Source organism: Haliaeetus leucocephalus, unplaced genomic scaffold (assembly GCF_000737465.1).
Source record: "Haliaeetus leucocephalus isolate CR32 unplaced genomic scaffold, Haliaeetus_leucocephalus-4.0 Scaffold173, whole genome shotgun sequence".
NCBI lineage: Eukaryota > Metazoa > Chordata > Aves > Accipitriformes > Accipitridae > Haliaeetus > Haliaeetus leucocephalus.
Window position 1 is genome coordinate 14,539,614 of NW_010972609.1, and position 13,575 is coordinate 14,553,188.

The following is a 13,575-nucleotide window of genomic DNA, read 5'->3' on the forward strand; positions in this document are numbered from 1 at the left end:
TGTTTTGTTTTTTTGTTTGTTTGTTTTTAAACCATGACCTTGAGAAATGGTTGATGCTGTGTCTTCCCTCTTACGTGCAACAATGTCATATACGATCAGAGCTCATCTTTTCAGCAGACCACGTCTGAACCCCCTGGGTAACAGTGCAGGAGCACACACTTGCTGGTCTCTCCTCCGTTTTAAAACAGGAAGGAAACCCCTTAGTTATCCAAACACCTTTCTGTTTGTTTGGCTTTACCTGTAAGGAAGGTGCTTTGGTAAGTGTCTTTGAGAGACAGAGCAGGGGCTGGGCTCTAAATTTTAGTCTGGATTTAAAGCAGGCTCTGAACACAGCCTTCACAACATGCAGTTGCTGTTAGAAGAAGCATAGACATAAAACCTGCTGTATGGTGCACGGGAGAAAGTGTTGTAACAGTGGATTTTAAAAGGTTATGAGTCATGCAGACAGGATATATCACTAGGAAAGAAAAGGAGAAAATGTCTTTATAAAGATATTCAGCCCTTAGGGGTTGTCTAGACATCTGCCTTCATGCTTTTTGGCATCTGGAGACTCGTGTGTCCCAATACATGGTATTCCCTTGACAGAAAAAAAAAGTCTGCAGGTATATTTCCATTTTCATAGCTTGAGTCGGGTGATGGATCGGGCATCCGTCTAAACTAGGGCCTTGTCTGCACTAGCGTATTCAAGCTAATGTGTTTCTCAGTCATTTGAAAAGTCTTTTAGCTTTGCACTGGGCAGTCTGGGTGCAGTGAACAGTGGTCTTTAGTTCGACTTGGCTTGGTATGCCTTCAGTCTCATTTGTATGTGTCTTCTTAGCCGAGTCTTTCATCTTGATAAAACTACCCAGTTAGTGTCTGCAAGTCATGCTGAAACACAGGGTGGGCGTTCTGCCATACAGGCAAGGGATAAAACCCTGCTGGCACCTCTTGCTGATAAAGCAAATTGGTCCAAACTGCTTTTTCTTGTTAGTTTGTTTTCTGCAGTTGAACTGCTGTAACGTAGTTGCTATAAGCAGTGATAAAGCAGTATCACCTAGAGATGACAAGAGGCTGCCGTAGCCTGTGAAGGATGTAGGTATGTTCTGGTATAAAGTCATACTTAGGAAAGTTTTACATTCTTTATTCAAACCTGTTTTTCAGGTAGTCATGTTTCTGTCAGCATTATGTAACTCTGTGACATTTTGACTCTCTCTGTTAGAGACAGGAGAGGTGCAAAGGAATCCAGCTTGTGAATCACTCTTGGTTTAACCCTTACTGGAAGATGGGGAAGGAGCATGAGGCCATTAAGGGAGCAGTTCAGGGAAGGCAGTGTGGAAGTCTGCACAACCACATCAATTAAAAGGTACAAGATAATGAGGTTTTAGCAGCTGGAATGCAATTAACTTCCTCTTCACTCCTCTCTCTCTCCCCTACCTGCACATTTCATGCAGGTGAACAGCCACGTGGCAGGTAGCAAAGTTCAATTATTTATGTCATCTGGTAGAAGGCTTTGACTTCTGACTCAGCACCCTGACTTCTCACATTTTTGGGGTTTTTTCATGTGCTAAACTTTAAAGACCTAGGAAGATCCCACCCACCAGTGTAGTGCAGACTGCTTAAGGTTTGTGTAACTCCTGTTTTATATTGCTGCTTTATTGTTGGCAAGCAGCAGTTTATAGACAGTTACAAATATGTATGTTTTCCCCCTAATCTGGGGGAGATTTGGCTGTTACATGAGCAAGTACAGTAAGTTACTTGGCATTCTGTGACATGCACATAAAATATGATGCAGGCATGGAAGACTTAGTTTCATCTTTGTCTTAATGTTAGTTCAATGTGGCTTTAGTATTTGAGTGGGAAGATGAAGCTTTGCCCCGTGTATGCATGGTGAAATGCATCACAGTGAACTGAAGGCTTTCTCCTCTGCCCTTCTCCATAGCTCCTACTCCAAATGTACAGACACATTTACGTGGGTTTTTCTATTCAAAGCTTTGGTACTTGTCAGCCTTAAACATGCAGATGAGAAAGTTTAGAAGTATATTTTTAACAGATCAATCAAAATCCCATTTGTGGCCTAGGTATGCTTTAATGCAATATTTGAGCATTATTTTTCATACCCTTACCTGTATTTTTGTTTTGTTTAAAAGCAAATAAATAATAGGAGTGATTGTGCTGTAGCTGGTTTTGGGTATGTCCTTGTTTCCTCCCTGAAAATGATAGAGATGTTGTACTTTAGCTATTGCAAAGTATAAAAAATTAAACACTAAATGTCAGGCCAAAAAGAAATGTCTCTGATATGGAAACGTTTTACTACCATTTGTTATTCTCTTGGTTGGAAATGCTTTGCTACTGTTTATTGTAGGCATTGTTTCATCTTTAACACATGAAATCCATATAAACCTGTATGTATATAAGTCATAAAGTTCTTGTCCTTCTAGGCTTCCAAGGCATTTTGTGGTGATGCAAGGAAACTGTTTTTACAGCTTAACTCAAGGTTGGAAAGCTTCAGGTAGTGGTGTTTTTCAGTTTCTGTGTTTGTGGTTTGTTGAGGACAGAAGAGCAAAAGAGAATACATCTAATGTTTCAAAGACATGGAACGCATAATCTGGGTGAAATAAAATCAGATCTACTCTTGTGACTTTCAGTTTGAGTCAAAGATTAATTAATTGAAGGAACTGTTTAGGTGTTGTTGAAGATAGAACAAAAATGAAGCAGGAGGATGAGGAGTTGCGATTTGATTCTAGTACCTGCTACTCTTATTTCATCCTACCATTTCGTATATAGGTATTGAGAGGCTTGTCTAAAATACATTGAGCATATCTGGGGGACATCACTAGACTTGAATTTCTAACTGACCAAATATACTTTTTAAAAAATAATTTGACTAAATGGGTTAATAACATAGATAGGAAAAACAGAGATATTGATGAAGCCTTCCCCTACCCCCAATCTCTTCTGCAGTGTTGGTGCCTGACTAGTATTAGTTCTTTTTAATACCTCAGTTTTTTCAGCCACAGTTGAGGAAATAGTTGCTACTGCAGACTGCCAAAGTGAGATCCTGCCAAAGTGCTTGGAGGTTGGTACTGCGCTTGCTGCTGCCCCTTTCTGGTTTTCTATTAGGGGTAACACTGTCAACTGTTGTGGACGCCTGTGTGACAAAATTATTCCTAATAGTGCATTACTATTTCTAATAAATCTTCAAAGTGCTTTTAAAATACTTTGCCAAGGCAATCTGTTAAACAGAAGGCTGCCTGTATAAAATATATATATATATATGCGCCTTTGGAAACAGAACTTTTATATAAACTTTCTTTTTAAACTCTTGTGTTTTTAAAATTTGCAAGAACCATCATCAAGTGGAAGGTGAATTTCTGATTGAAATGATTGTGCTTCATCATTAAACTTGCTGGTAGTGGATATCCACTTAGTGGTGATATATATAACCAGTTGGGATGAAATTCGGTAAATTTTAAAAATTGCATTTTTTTAAAGGTTGTTTTCAGTAATCTTTTTTGAAAACTTTGGATTTGTCTGTTAAGACCATGCAACGGAAAGAGGTGTGCTTTTGTATTCTGGTGATATAGGTAGCAGAAAATCCATAATTGTACGGAAATAGCGAAGGCTGTGGGAAGCCATATGAGTGGTATTATTGCTCTAAGCAAACAATGACCAAAATGTTGTAAAAATTCACTCTTAGTTTTAAAAGCTTCCTCTGTTTCTTTTTTCAAGTGATGTACAAGGTTAAGCAAACACTTCACAGTGATACAACATGCAATTTATTTCAAATGAACATGTTTTGAGACTCATAATGAATAACATAAACATACCTTCCTCTTAAATATAAGAGTTTGAAATGAGCTACTAGCTATTTGATCTGTATCGGAGCTAAACCAAACACAAAGATCAGCAGGAACTCCATGTATCTTGGAAGGAGAAAGAAGCCATGGATATTATTTTTCTAGAATAAAAAGTTTGCAGCTGGTCAGGCTGCCGTGTCAGTTTGATCTCCGGTTCTGACCCTGCATCATCCAGCCTTTTTCCACCATAGCTGGTCTTACCAGATGGCCATGAAGTTGACCTTTGATAGACATGTCTATTGACTGGTAAGTGAGAGAGAGACCATGTCATTGTCAGTGAATAACTTCTCGTGCAGCCTCAATGTATGCATAGAGGCAAGACTGGCAATGGGGTGATGACAGAGCCAATTCTCATTCCTGTTTCTATTCAGCTTCTGTTCAAAGAGGAGGAAAAGGGAGACTCTACCAGAGCCCTAGATGAGCTTACTGGAGCCGTACAATGAGATCTTTTGTTCCCTCCTAGGAGTACTACTACGTGTTTTGAACGCTTGCGGTCTATTTGTCTTTTGCTACAGTTTAAATTCATTAAAGGATTATATGGGCTGACAGTTGAAGGCAAACCTCAAGGGTGTCCCCCCAGCCCCATGTTGCTGCATGTGAAAACAGCATATGGGAAAACATTGTTGAATCGAATTGTTTGTGTTTGTGATAATGCAATCCTTGTAGATCAGCCAGATCTCTGACTTATTTTAGAGTTGAAAAAGGTTTAGCACCATGTTTTTTGCTATAAGGCAATTTGCGTTTGCTTTGAAGAAGTTGATGAAATGCTACTTTGGTTTTAGGGCCCATCAAAAAAATGTAGATTCAATACAAAACAGTGCAGCTGAAGATGTGAGATGCAGTAAATAAGCGCCATGAAGAAATTCTAAGGTCCAGCCAGTAATTTATTGTATAAAATTGCTTCCCTTGTGACAGGTTAGTGATGCTTGAAGTTGCATGGAGCCTGCCTCAGCCTGCTCGGCATGGTGTCATTTGCTCCCACAAGCTGCATCTGAGCTGGCGTTTACATCTACATCCACCCCTTACACCCTAGCGTGGTCATCCTTAGCCTTGTACTTTCCAGAATATGTCAACTTTTATGGGAATCTAGGCATATTTCACTGCTGTTAGTCACTCGGGCTGAAGTTTGATGGTTTTATTGGGGCCTCTAGTGGTCTCAAGACTGCATTACCAAACCAGAGCTGCTGTTAGGCACTCTGAGGAAGGATTGATTTCCTCCCTCCCTTTGGGTAGATTTACCCAGCTACGGGGCAAGGGCAGTACTGTACAGATAATTTATTTGGATTCTAGTGGAGCATTTTACATGGAGTTAGAACTGAACGTGCTGAAGGAGCATAAATAGATGGTAATAAACAGTAACAGAGCGTGAAGGAGGAGATGAAGGTTAGCCTGAGAGGTCTCTGTGTTGGGCAGTGGTCACGGGCTGGTTTCTCCTAGCTACACACCTCATTGCTTTTTAAGTTAGGAAGTTTTCAGGATCCTGGTAAGGGCAAAAAGATAAACTGTCCTAAGAAAAGTATAGAAGTAAGGCAGGAAACAACAAGCCCTTCAGGTACCAGCATCAAGCCTGCCACAAAAAAAAAAGATTTTCTGTCTAGCAAAACAGTTTGGAGCTCTGTGTGAGCAAGCTGATGGTTTTCACAGGCCATGGTTCTCCTGGCCTGCCCCCAGACAGGGTGTCATAGATAAAAAATTCTGTCTTTATTTTCAGTATAAATCATCTTTCTTGATGTTGTATTTGAGCTTTTGTGTAAGTTTTAAAATCCCTTTACAGCTAGTTTTACTTGGAAAACTCTCAACCCAAATCCAGCTCAATGTTGTCCTCCTTGTGAAGTATCTTTTAACACTTTCCTGAGCAAAGACTACGTAGACTCTAAAGTGTCCAGCTCAGGAAAGTGAAATCTACTTATGATAAGAGAGAAACTTGAGAGTCTCAATTGCTCTCAGCTAAGCAGATCTGAAGTAGGGCCCTGTCAGGAAATGCCCCTCATTTTCATGACTGCACTGCAAAGGCCAGGCGGCTGCTGGCCCTGCTGTACATTTTCCATGTTGCCTGGGTGGCCAGCCCTGCTGATTTGGGGACAGTGAGCATTGTGTCATTGCCACAGGAGTATTTTTTTTTTCTCTTTTTCTTTTTTCTTCTTTTTTTCATTATATCCTTCTTCCAGGGTGTGCCGGAGTATTGACTCAGAGTGAAAAAATAGTGCTGTTAGGCTACGTGCAGGAATACGCCTCGTTCACATGAAATAAAGGTTGATGCTTTCTTAGTTTTGAAAGAAAATGACTGGCAATGTTAACTGAAATTCTTGTTAAAAGAGGAGGTTTTTCAGTTCAGGCATTGCTCATTACACACCCAGCTGCAGTTCTGGCGATGTCGGTATGATGTGCAGCTCGAGTAGGATAACAATTTGGGTTTTAATAAGTAATTGTTTTAAATATTGCTTATTGCCATTGCCAAATAAGCACACTGTTCTCTTTGTAAACTCCTTCAGCAGGGTCGTCTCTGAAGAGACATTACATGTAGGACTTACTGGGTTATGTGAATAATTTAAACTCGTTGCAACTTCTCAGCCTTTCTCTGGGATGAAGTTTTGTTTTCTCAGTTGGAAGATTGCAGGATGCTTGGAGGAATGCTAGTGAACTGTGAGATGGTTTGCAGCAGCTGCTGCCTGTAGTTCATCAGGACCTGCAGGTTTGGGGGAAGCAATGAAGAACTACTGGGTTGCATGGAGAAGTTTTAAACTGATGTTTGATGTGGAAGCCATTGGAAAGAAGTCTAATGGTGCTTCCTAGGGTCAGCAGTGAGAGAGCTATCAGTTGTGATGCAGTTGTGTTTGGTGTCTGGGCCTTTTGTCAGCCTGTCTCATACCAAAATCTGTGCTGCTTGGTCTTGGGTATTTCTGTTGCTTGTTTGTTTTGTATGTGCACAGGTAGGTGAATAACTTCCTTTTACCAAACCACAGGAAAACTTGCCCGAGAAAGCTTTTCTTGAAGGTAGGACTGAGGAAGGGAAAACAGATCTAACAGGTACAATTCAGATGAGATCTGTTCTATATTTTTCCCTTTATTTTGGATATGTTACCCAGAAAACTGCTTGCTCCTAGGCTAGCCATCTGAGAAGCAGATAGCAGGTAAAATTTGGAGAAAAATCAGGAGAGGAAGAAAGAACTTTCTCCAGTGTGTTTCAACACAAATTCTCATTCGGTGTCTCATCTTGCCTTTCCTACAAGGCTTTGTCTTCCACAACATTTTTAGTTCACTGGAGATGCTACACAAACTAGAATCTCCTCATCTGTTTTCATAAAAGCCAGTGGAAAAAATGATATTTGGTCTCTCTTTGGAGAAAAGCTTGCTTCAGGGAAGACAGAATTTAGAAATGTCAGGGGTAAAATACAAATACATGCAAAGTGGAAATAGTCTTTCCTCTTTCACATAACTGTGTAATAGCTCAAAATAGCCTGTGCATAGTTGTGTATGGCTGTCAACTGCTTTAGGATTTTGCATAGCTTCCTAATACAACATGGTGTCCTAAGAGCGTCCAGCCCTACCCAATTAATAACAAATTTCAGCTCATGTTTCTTTCTTCTGGGTTCTGGATATCCATCTGGTCCCATGCATTCTCATTAGTGGAGCTGCTCATTTAGGGTTAAAAGAAGAGAAGACTCCAAAGATCTTGCAAAAACTTAGTGCACTGTTTCTAAAATTAGAGCCCCCCCCCCCAGGATAAACCCACTTAAACCAAATATTCTGTGAAATGGTGTTTTGTGGATGGGCTGTGAGTGCCTGCCTAACATACCAGAAGGGACAGCATGTGGAGCTGACGTTTGCTGCAGCGTATTTTCAGTTTTTCATTGGAGGTGAATGTGTCATATTATTGAGACCATCTAGAGTTAATTTGAATAAAAAAACCTGTTGTGGGTTACAGTTAAAATGAATTTAGCACAGTAAATATACACTGGAAAAGGAAAAAAACCCCAACTAACCAGCCAAACAAAAAAACCCCCAAAACCACAAACCCAGCACCAAATCCAGAAAGCAATCAGTCTTAAATGAAACTATATAACATAATTGAATGTTAGCTTCTGACTTAGCCTCATGTTGACTATTTCCTCCTTCAAGTAGTAAGGACCTGATGAGAGGAGGGCTGAGTATTCACAAATGCCACTGAAATTGGTAACTGAACTGTTAGTGTAGCTTGGAGCAAATCTACAGCACACAGGCTTAATCTAGATTGTCTTTTTTTCTTCTCATACAATAAGCATAGGGGAAAACACTTGCTTTTCTTGGCTTGGCATATCTTCAATTGCATATGAATTTCTATGCATTTTACAATAGTGTAACAGTATGATGATTTGTGCTTAGAAGTTGTTTGTTTAAATGCAGAGAAATGCTTTGCAGAATGTAGACTTACATTTTAGGAAGAAATTAGAAAATAGGGCAAAAAATTACATAAGGATATTTTAGCTCATTTTTCACCCCAAAACCCAGAAATTGCCAAAGTAAGGCATGTTACTTGAACTAGGCTCATACAGGTTTAGGCACATAGTTTTATGCCACAGTTCAGGTGATCTCACTTTTCTTGCCTGGTGCTGTAAGCCTACAAACTTTGTGAATTTGGACATAATGTGGAAATGAATTAGGTGAAACAGCCCTGAGATGGGTTGCAAGAGTCAGAAATGTCACACCTTTCCAAACCCCATCCTGTCTCCGAGACTGTTGTCTCCTGCAGGAAGGTGTCACTCCCTGCTGAGTTAGACTTTACACTCCCAGGGATGTGGGAAGATGTCCACAGCTGGAACAGCAGTCAGTGCCTTACAAATCCTAGAAAATCAGCAAGTACTGGAAAGCTGTATCAGTTTGTGGATGCAATACTTGGGCAATCCCACTTCCATTATTGTGGGGTTTCCCAGTGGTATTCCAGGGTTTAATTTTCACTTACTTTGTGTGACCTTGAGTAAAACCATTCTGTGGGAATGCTTTCTGAATAAACCTATGCTATGTATGAAATATCAGAGGTGACAGAGCGGTCTGCAAGTGGCCAAGTTACTGGGTCTTTGCTGGTTAATGTTTGTCAGCTGAGCGGTGATGACTGATCACATCAGCTAAGCCAAGCCTGGAGTCTGAAAACCATCATGATGGTTGCAGTGTGGTGGCTTGCCCTAAAGCCCATAGTTATGGATGTGGGACAACTAATGGTAGGTGGGCATAGCAGAAAAAAAGAAGGAAGTGAGACCACGGTTACTGGGGCAGTGATGATGCTGTTGCTTTTGTGAAAGGATGTTGAGAAAGAATTTGGAGAGCACTGATAGCTTGTAGTACTTTGTGGAACTCCTCCAAACCTGAGAGGATGTGTGGGTGGAGAAGAGAGGATCTGAAGGTACACATGTGAAAGATAGTTAGCTTTGAGAGGGGTGTGATTAATTTCCTGGCTTTTTTACATCTGAGTCATAAGGCACACATTGGTGAGCACACAAGAAAGAGTAAGCAGCAGCCTCAAGTAGTGTTCTCAGAAAGGATTTGTGGCTAAGGGGTTTTTTTTGGTTAGGATTTTTTGGTTTGCTTACTTTGACTATTTAGCCAGCTTCTTAACCTTGATTTATGTGAACCAAACCACGTTGTTTGTTTTGGAAACTGGAGCACCCCAGGCAGGTGGGCTGCTGTTCACAAGGGTTTTCCCCCCAGTGCAGGAACCCTAACATTATTAGAGGGTACAGTTTGGCAGCAGAGCCAAGCTGATCTAAACTCTTGCGGCCAGCAGAAGAGGAAGCACGACTGTCTTCCCCTCTGCTGACCAGCTCCCGTGGCTCCCCCGATGCATGTGTACAGCAGGCATGTTTTAAATCCTGCTCCTGAAAATATCTTAAGGCTTAGACTTAAGACTATCAAATATCAGTGGAACTTGGGCTTCTCAGTCACTTAGTGTTTTTGAACATGTCTTCTTGCAGTACATCTTATTTCTTCCTTGATAAGATTGCCTGTGAGACTAATAATAATAGTAATTCCTTAATTAGGCGACCCGCTGTACGCTTGAGGAGGTTGGAGCTGAATCCTGCATCTCTTACGCACCACCAACTCCTGGTCAATAATAAACTGCACACAGAAGGAGTGCAGGACAGACCTTGCGCGAGTGCAGATGAATTATTCAGCTCCTCTGGAAGGTACAGCCTTTGATCAGGCATTTGCCATAGGTGATAACAGTGATGAATTTGTGCATACGCATCTCTCCTGTTCAGTTGAAATGTTTAGTCTTTAGCATTTTGCTGTCTTTTATTTTCTTGGGGATGGATGTTCCACCCTTACCCCAAGTTCCAGGTTTTTTGGTTAAAAAAATACCTAACTCTATACATTAATAGTAGGGATTCATGTCATTGAAAAGAAAAGCAGAGATGGCAGGGCTCCTTATATATTAGATGCAAACACAAGGAGAATCAGGTGTTCAGTGCAAATATAATCTGAAATAATAAACAAATGTTTTGTATAAATAGCATCTCATTAAGTAATAACATAAGGCTGGAGAACAGTTCAGTTTGTGGCTTGTGTTGAGAAATACAGCATGGAATGACTGAGTCAGGGAAGCTGACGCTTGGGAATGGGATCATTTGTTTTGTGTGGTTTTGGATTTCAGAAAGAGGCCTGCCTGCTGCCAACGGGATGGTGCTTTTTTTGAGTTTGGTTTGCACATAGGGCTCTGGGAAGTCAGAAGGGTATTGTGAGAGGGGGTATTGCCAATGTGTGTGATTGGCAACAAGTAGTAAAATGATGGTAAGCTGTTCATTCAGCATGTGACAGGAGTTTTAGCACAACTTTCCTTTAGTTATTTGAGCATCATTAAGAAAACCCACGTGTGACAGTACAACCAAGTTTCTAGCAGCTTGGTGATAATTTGCTGTTGGATCAGATTGCCCTAGCTGGGGGTAAAACGGGAATTGACATGCTTCTTGCTTGAGCTGGCAGGGGAGAAATGGGGAGGTGAGAAGCAGGAGTGAAGGGGACTTGGTAGTGGCATACCTGTTTCTCAGTCATATGATGTCTGTTGTTCCTGTTGCTCAGGAAGGATGCTGTGCCCCTGAACTCAAAATCTGGGAAGAAGGAGATGAGAAACTTTGTCATCTTCAGGCAGTTTTACAGAAGAGAAAGTAACTGAAGGACAGGTTGTGAATGATGTTAGGCATTTGCTCTTTTATCTGTAGGGCTGCAGAAATCACTGTGACTTAGTCCTGTGGTGTTTCTTGTTGTTGTTTTTTGTTCTTCTTTTTGCTATTTCCCCTTCTTATTAAATATAGCGTCTTTTTGGTTTTGCTTTTAGATTGCCCAGCTTTTCAGGCAATCTCACCTCTTGCTCATCATTCAGCAGCTGTTGCCATATAGCTTAGTGCTTCTACTCTGAATGCTGCACAGTAGTGTTTTCCTGCCTTAAGAGTGGCTTTTCCCTTTGTAGTCTCTTCTTCCTTGGCCACTTCTTTGTGAAGGAATACAGAAGGGCTCTTGACCTGAGTGCAGACGAATGTTTCTGCACTTCCTAATAGCCTTGCAGTTTGGCTGGGCTCTCAAATATTTGGAAAAGTTGAGGAGGAGCCTCAAGCTTGTACATAGGACATCTGCGTCCCAAGTAATGTCCTTTGGGTGCTGATTTGAGGGCTGTGCTAGAGAAGACCAGGCATGCGTTCTTTGATGCTTACAAGTGCTCTTTTGCCTGGGAAGTGTGCCCAAACTCTTCCTGCTGTGGCACTGAGACCATCACAGGCTGGAAGGGGGTCCCTCCACTTGAAGTTTGCTTCTGCTGCATTTCTCCTTTCTGTAAAGCTGGAGGGGTTGCTTCTAGTGTTGCTTCTCAGCAGCTGGCCTGCCTCATCTTTGTGGAGAGAGTGCTTTTTGTAGTCTCTCATATGGAGAACAAGATTTAATGGTATCTACTGACTACTTTTTGAGGGTGTGTGTGCTTGGGCCCATGACTGTGATGCAGGGAGCTACTGCTGATGGAGCTACTTGTGGCACCAGCAACACGAGAGCTGGGGGATGAGTGATTTGGGATTCAAGCTTTGCGTTGTGTTGTTGTGATATAGCTGCTTATTTTGAGTTAGCTCGTGGAATTGCAGAAGCAGCTAAGAAACTGTCTAAGAAAACAGGGTGGAAAGAGAAAATGAGACAATTTCAAGTTCTTTATATAAATGTGTCAACCTCTGCAGTCAGCAGGCTTGGCGCTTTGTGTGGGTAATGCACCATCTGGCATGAAGCTAAGCTGGATTTTCTAGAAGCAGTCCAACCAAAAGAGTAGCTGTTCTGCAGGTGATATTAGAGTCACTGGGGCTGGAGACTGCCTCTGCCTGCACCTACAGTGATGCCAAAAACAGATCCAGAGGTGCATGGGCAGAAACGCCCCATGCCCGCAAGCCTCCCTGGCATAAGGCACTGTGACCTGTGGACCCCCAGCACCACACTGGGGATCTGCCTGTCCTTGGGACATGTATCTCTGCATGCTTGTTTTTCCCTGGTCCTGTAGCTTTGCAAGGTGAATAGTGATATTTAATCCTCGATGCAATTGCTGGAGTAATCTGTTTGTTACGTGACAAAAGTGGCTGCTGCAGTTGAGTGGCATCAGCGGGCTACAAAAGTCCCGGGAAATCGGGATTTTCCTCTCAAGCCCCTGCAGACCTACCCCTGGGGCTTTTATTTCACTCTTTTAGGAGCGTTTTGTGCTGCCACCTGGAGGGAGATGAAGAAAACTGTAGGCAAACTGGCCTGTAAATTAACGGGAATGGAAATGGCTTATTCAGAAGTAAAAGCATGAAGTTGAAAGACTAAAACACGTTTTCAAAGGAAAATTCTGGTGTGCTTGTCAGTATTACTAGCAGAGTAGTTTCAGGCTGCAGTTAAATGGCAACTGATGATACTTTTATGGATATGTACACATACATAAACTAGATGAGAATATATACTAAGCGTTTTGAACTTCAGCTACACTGAGTTTGTTTCAGAAAATGCAAAATATTCTTTTGTGAGAAGTAATAAGAAAGTTTATACAGCATTAGGATGAAAGGAAAAATCTTATGCATGAAAAAGACCTAATTCACATCTGCTGGTTTTTGTGGGATGATGTCAAAGGTACTAACTAAAGTGTCTTTTGACTAAGATCTTGTAGGTTTTGTTTTTAAATTTATATGTGCCAAACAAGCAGCATAGGTTATGCAAGCTGGTTTTGTGAAAAAATAAACTGTTTAAAAAAAAAAAAAAAGTGGAAACTAACATTTTACCAGCATGTTTGGGTTTTTTCTCTAATAGTTTGGTATAGTTTTGGTGTTATTTTTATGTCAGTAGATTTTGGGGTATCTCCTTTGCAGGTTGAAAAATCTGGAATTTTTGTGTTTCTTTTTTTTTTTTTTTAACTGATTCCTTCCACCCTGCTTCCCTCACCCCCTGTGTGTTAATTAAACCAGTCCTTATTTTATTTGAGCTTCTGGTAGTTTTAAAGCTTTAATTTCTATTACTTATTTTTGTTTTCCAGGTCAGATGTACAATTGCCTGTAAGTATCATTCTGTTCTTAATTTTTTTTTTTAAGTAACTCTCATTATCTTAGTTTCTTTTAAGAAAGGTCAAACAATATTAGGTAAGTATTCAAAAAAAAAAAAACTTCCTAAAAAGAATTTTTTGAAATAGCATTCAAAAATGTAAGCTCACTTGTTTTAGTCACTGTGATTTCTGCAATGCATTTAAGGATATTTAAATATACAAATGTGTACT

At 40.8% G+C, this 13,575-nt stretch overlaps 1 protein-coding gene across 1 annotated transcript in view; it reads left to right on the top strand.

Moving 5' to 3' along the window:
- The first annotated feature begins 6,207 nt into the window (after positions 1 to 6,207).
- Positions 6,208 to 13,575, top strand: part of PTPRJ (protein tyrosine phosphatase, receptor type, J) — a 28,961-nt gene continuing 21,593 nt past the window's right edge. The window contains exons 1-2 of the mRNA XM_010563935.1: positions 6,208 to 6,213; positions 13,339 to 13,357. Coding sequence (XP_010562237.1) covers positions 6,208 to 6,213; positions 13,339 to 13,357 — 25 coding nt within the window. The remainder of the gene's footprint in view (positions 6,214 to 13,338; positions 13,358 to 13,575) is intronic.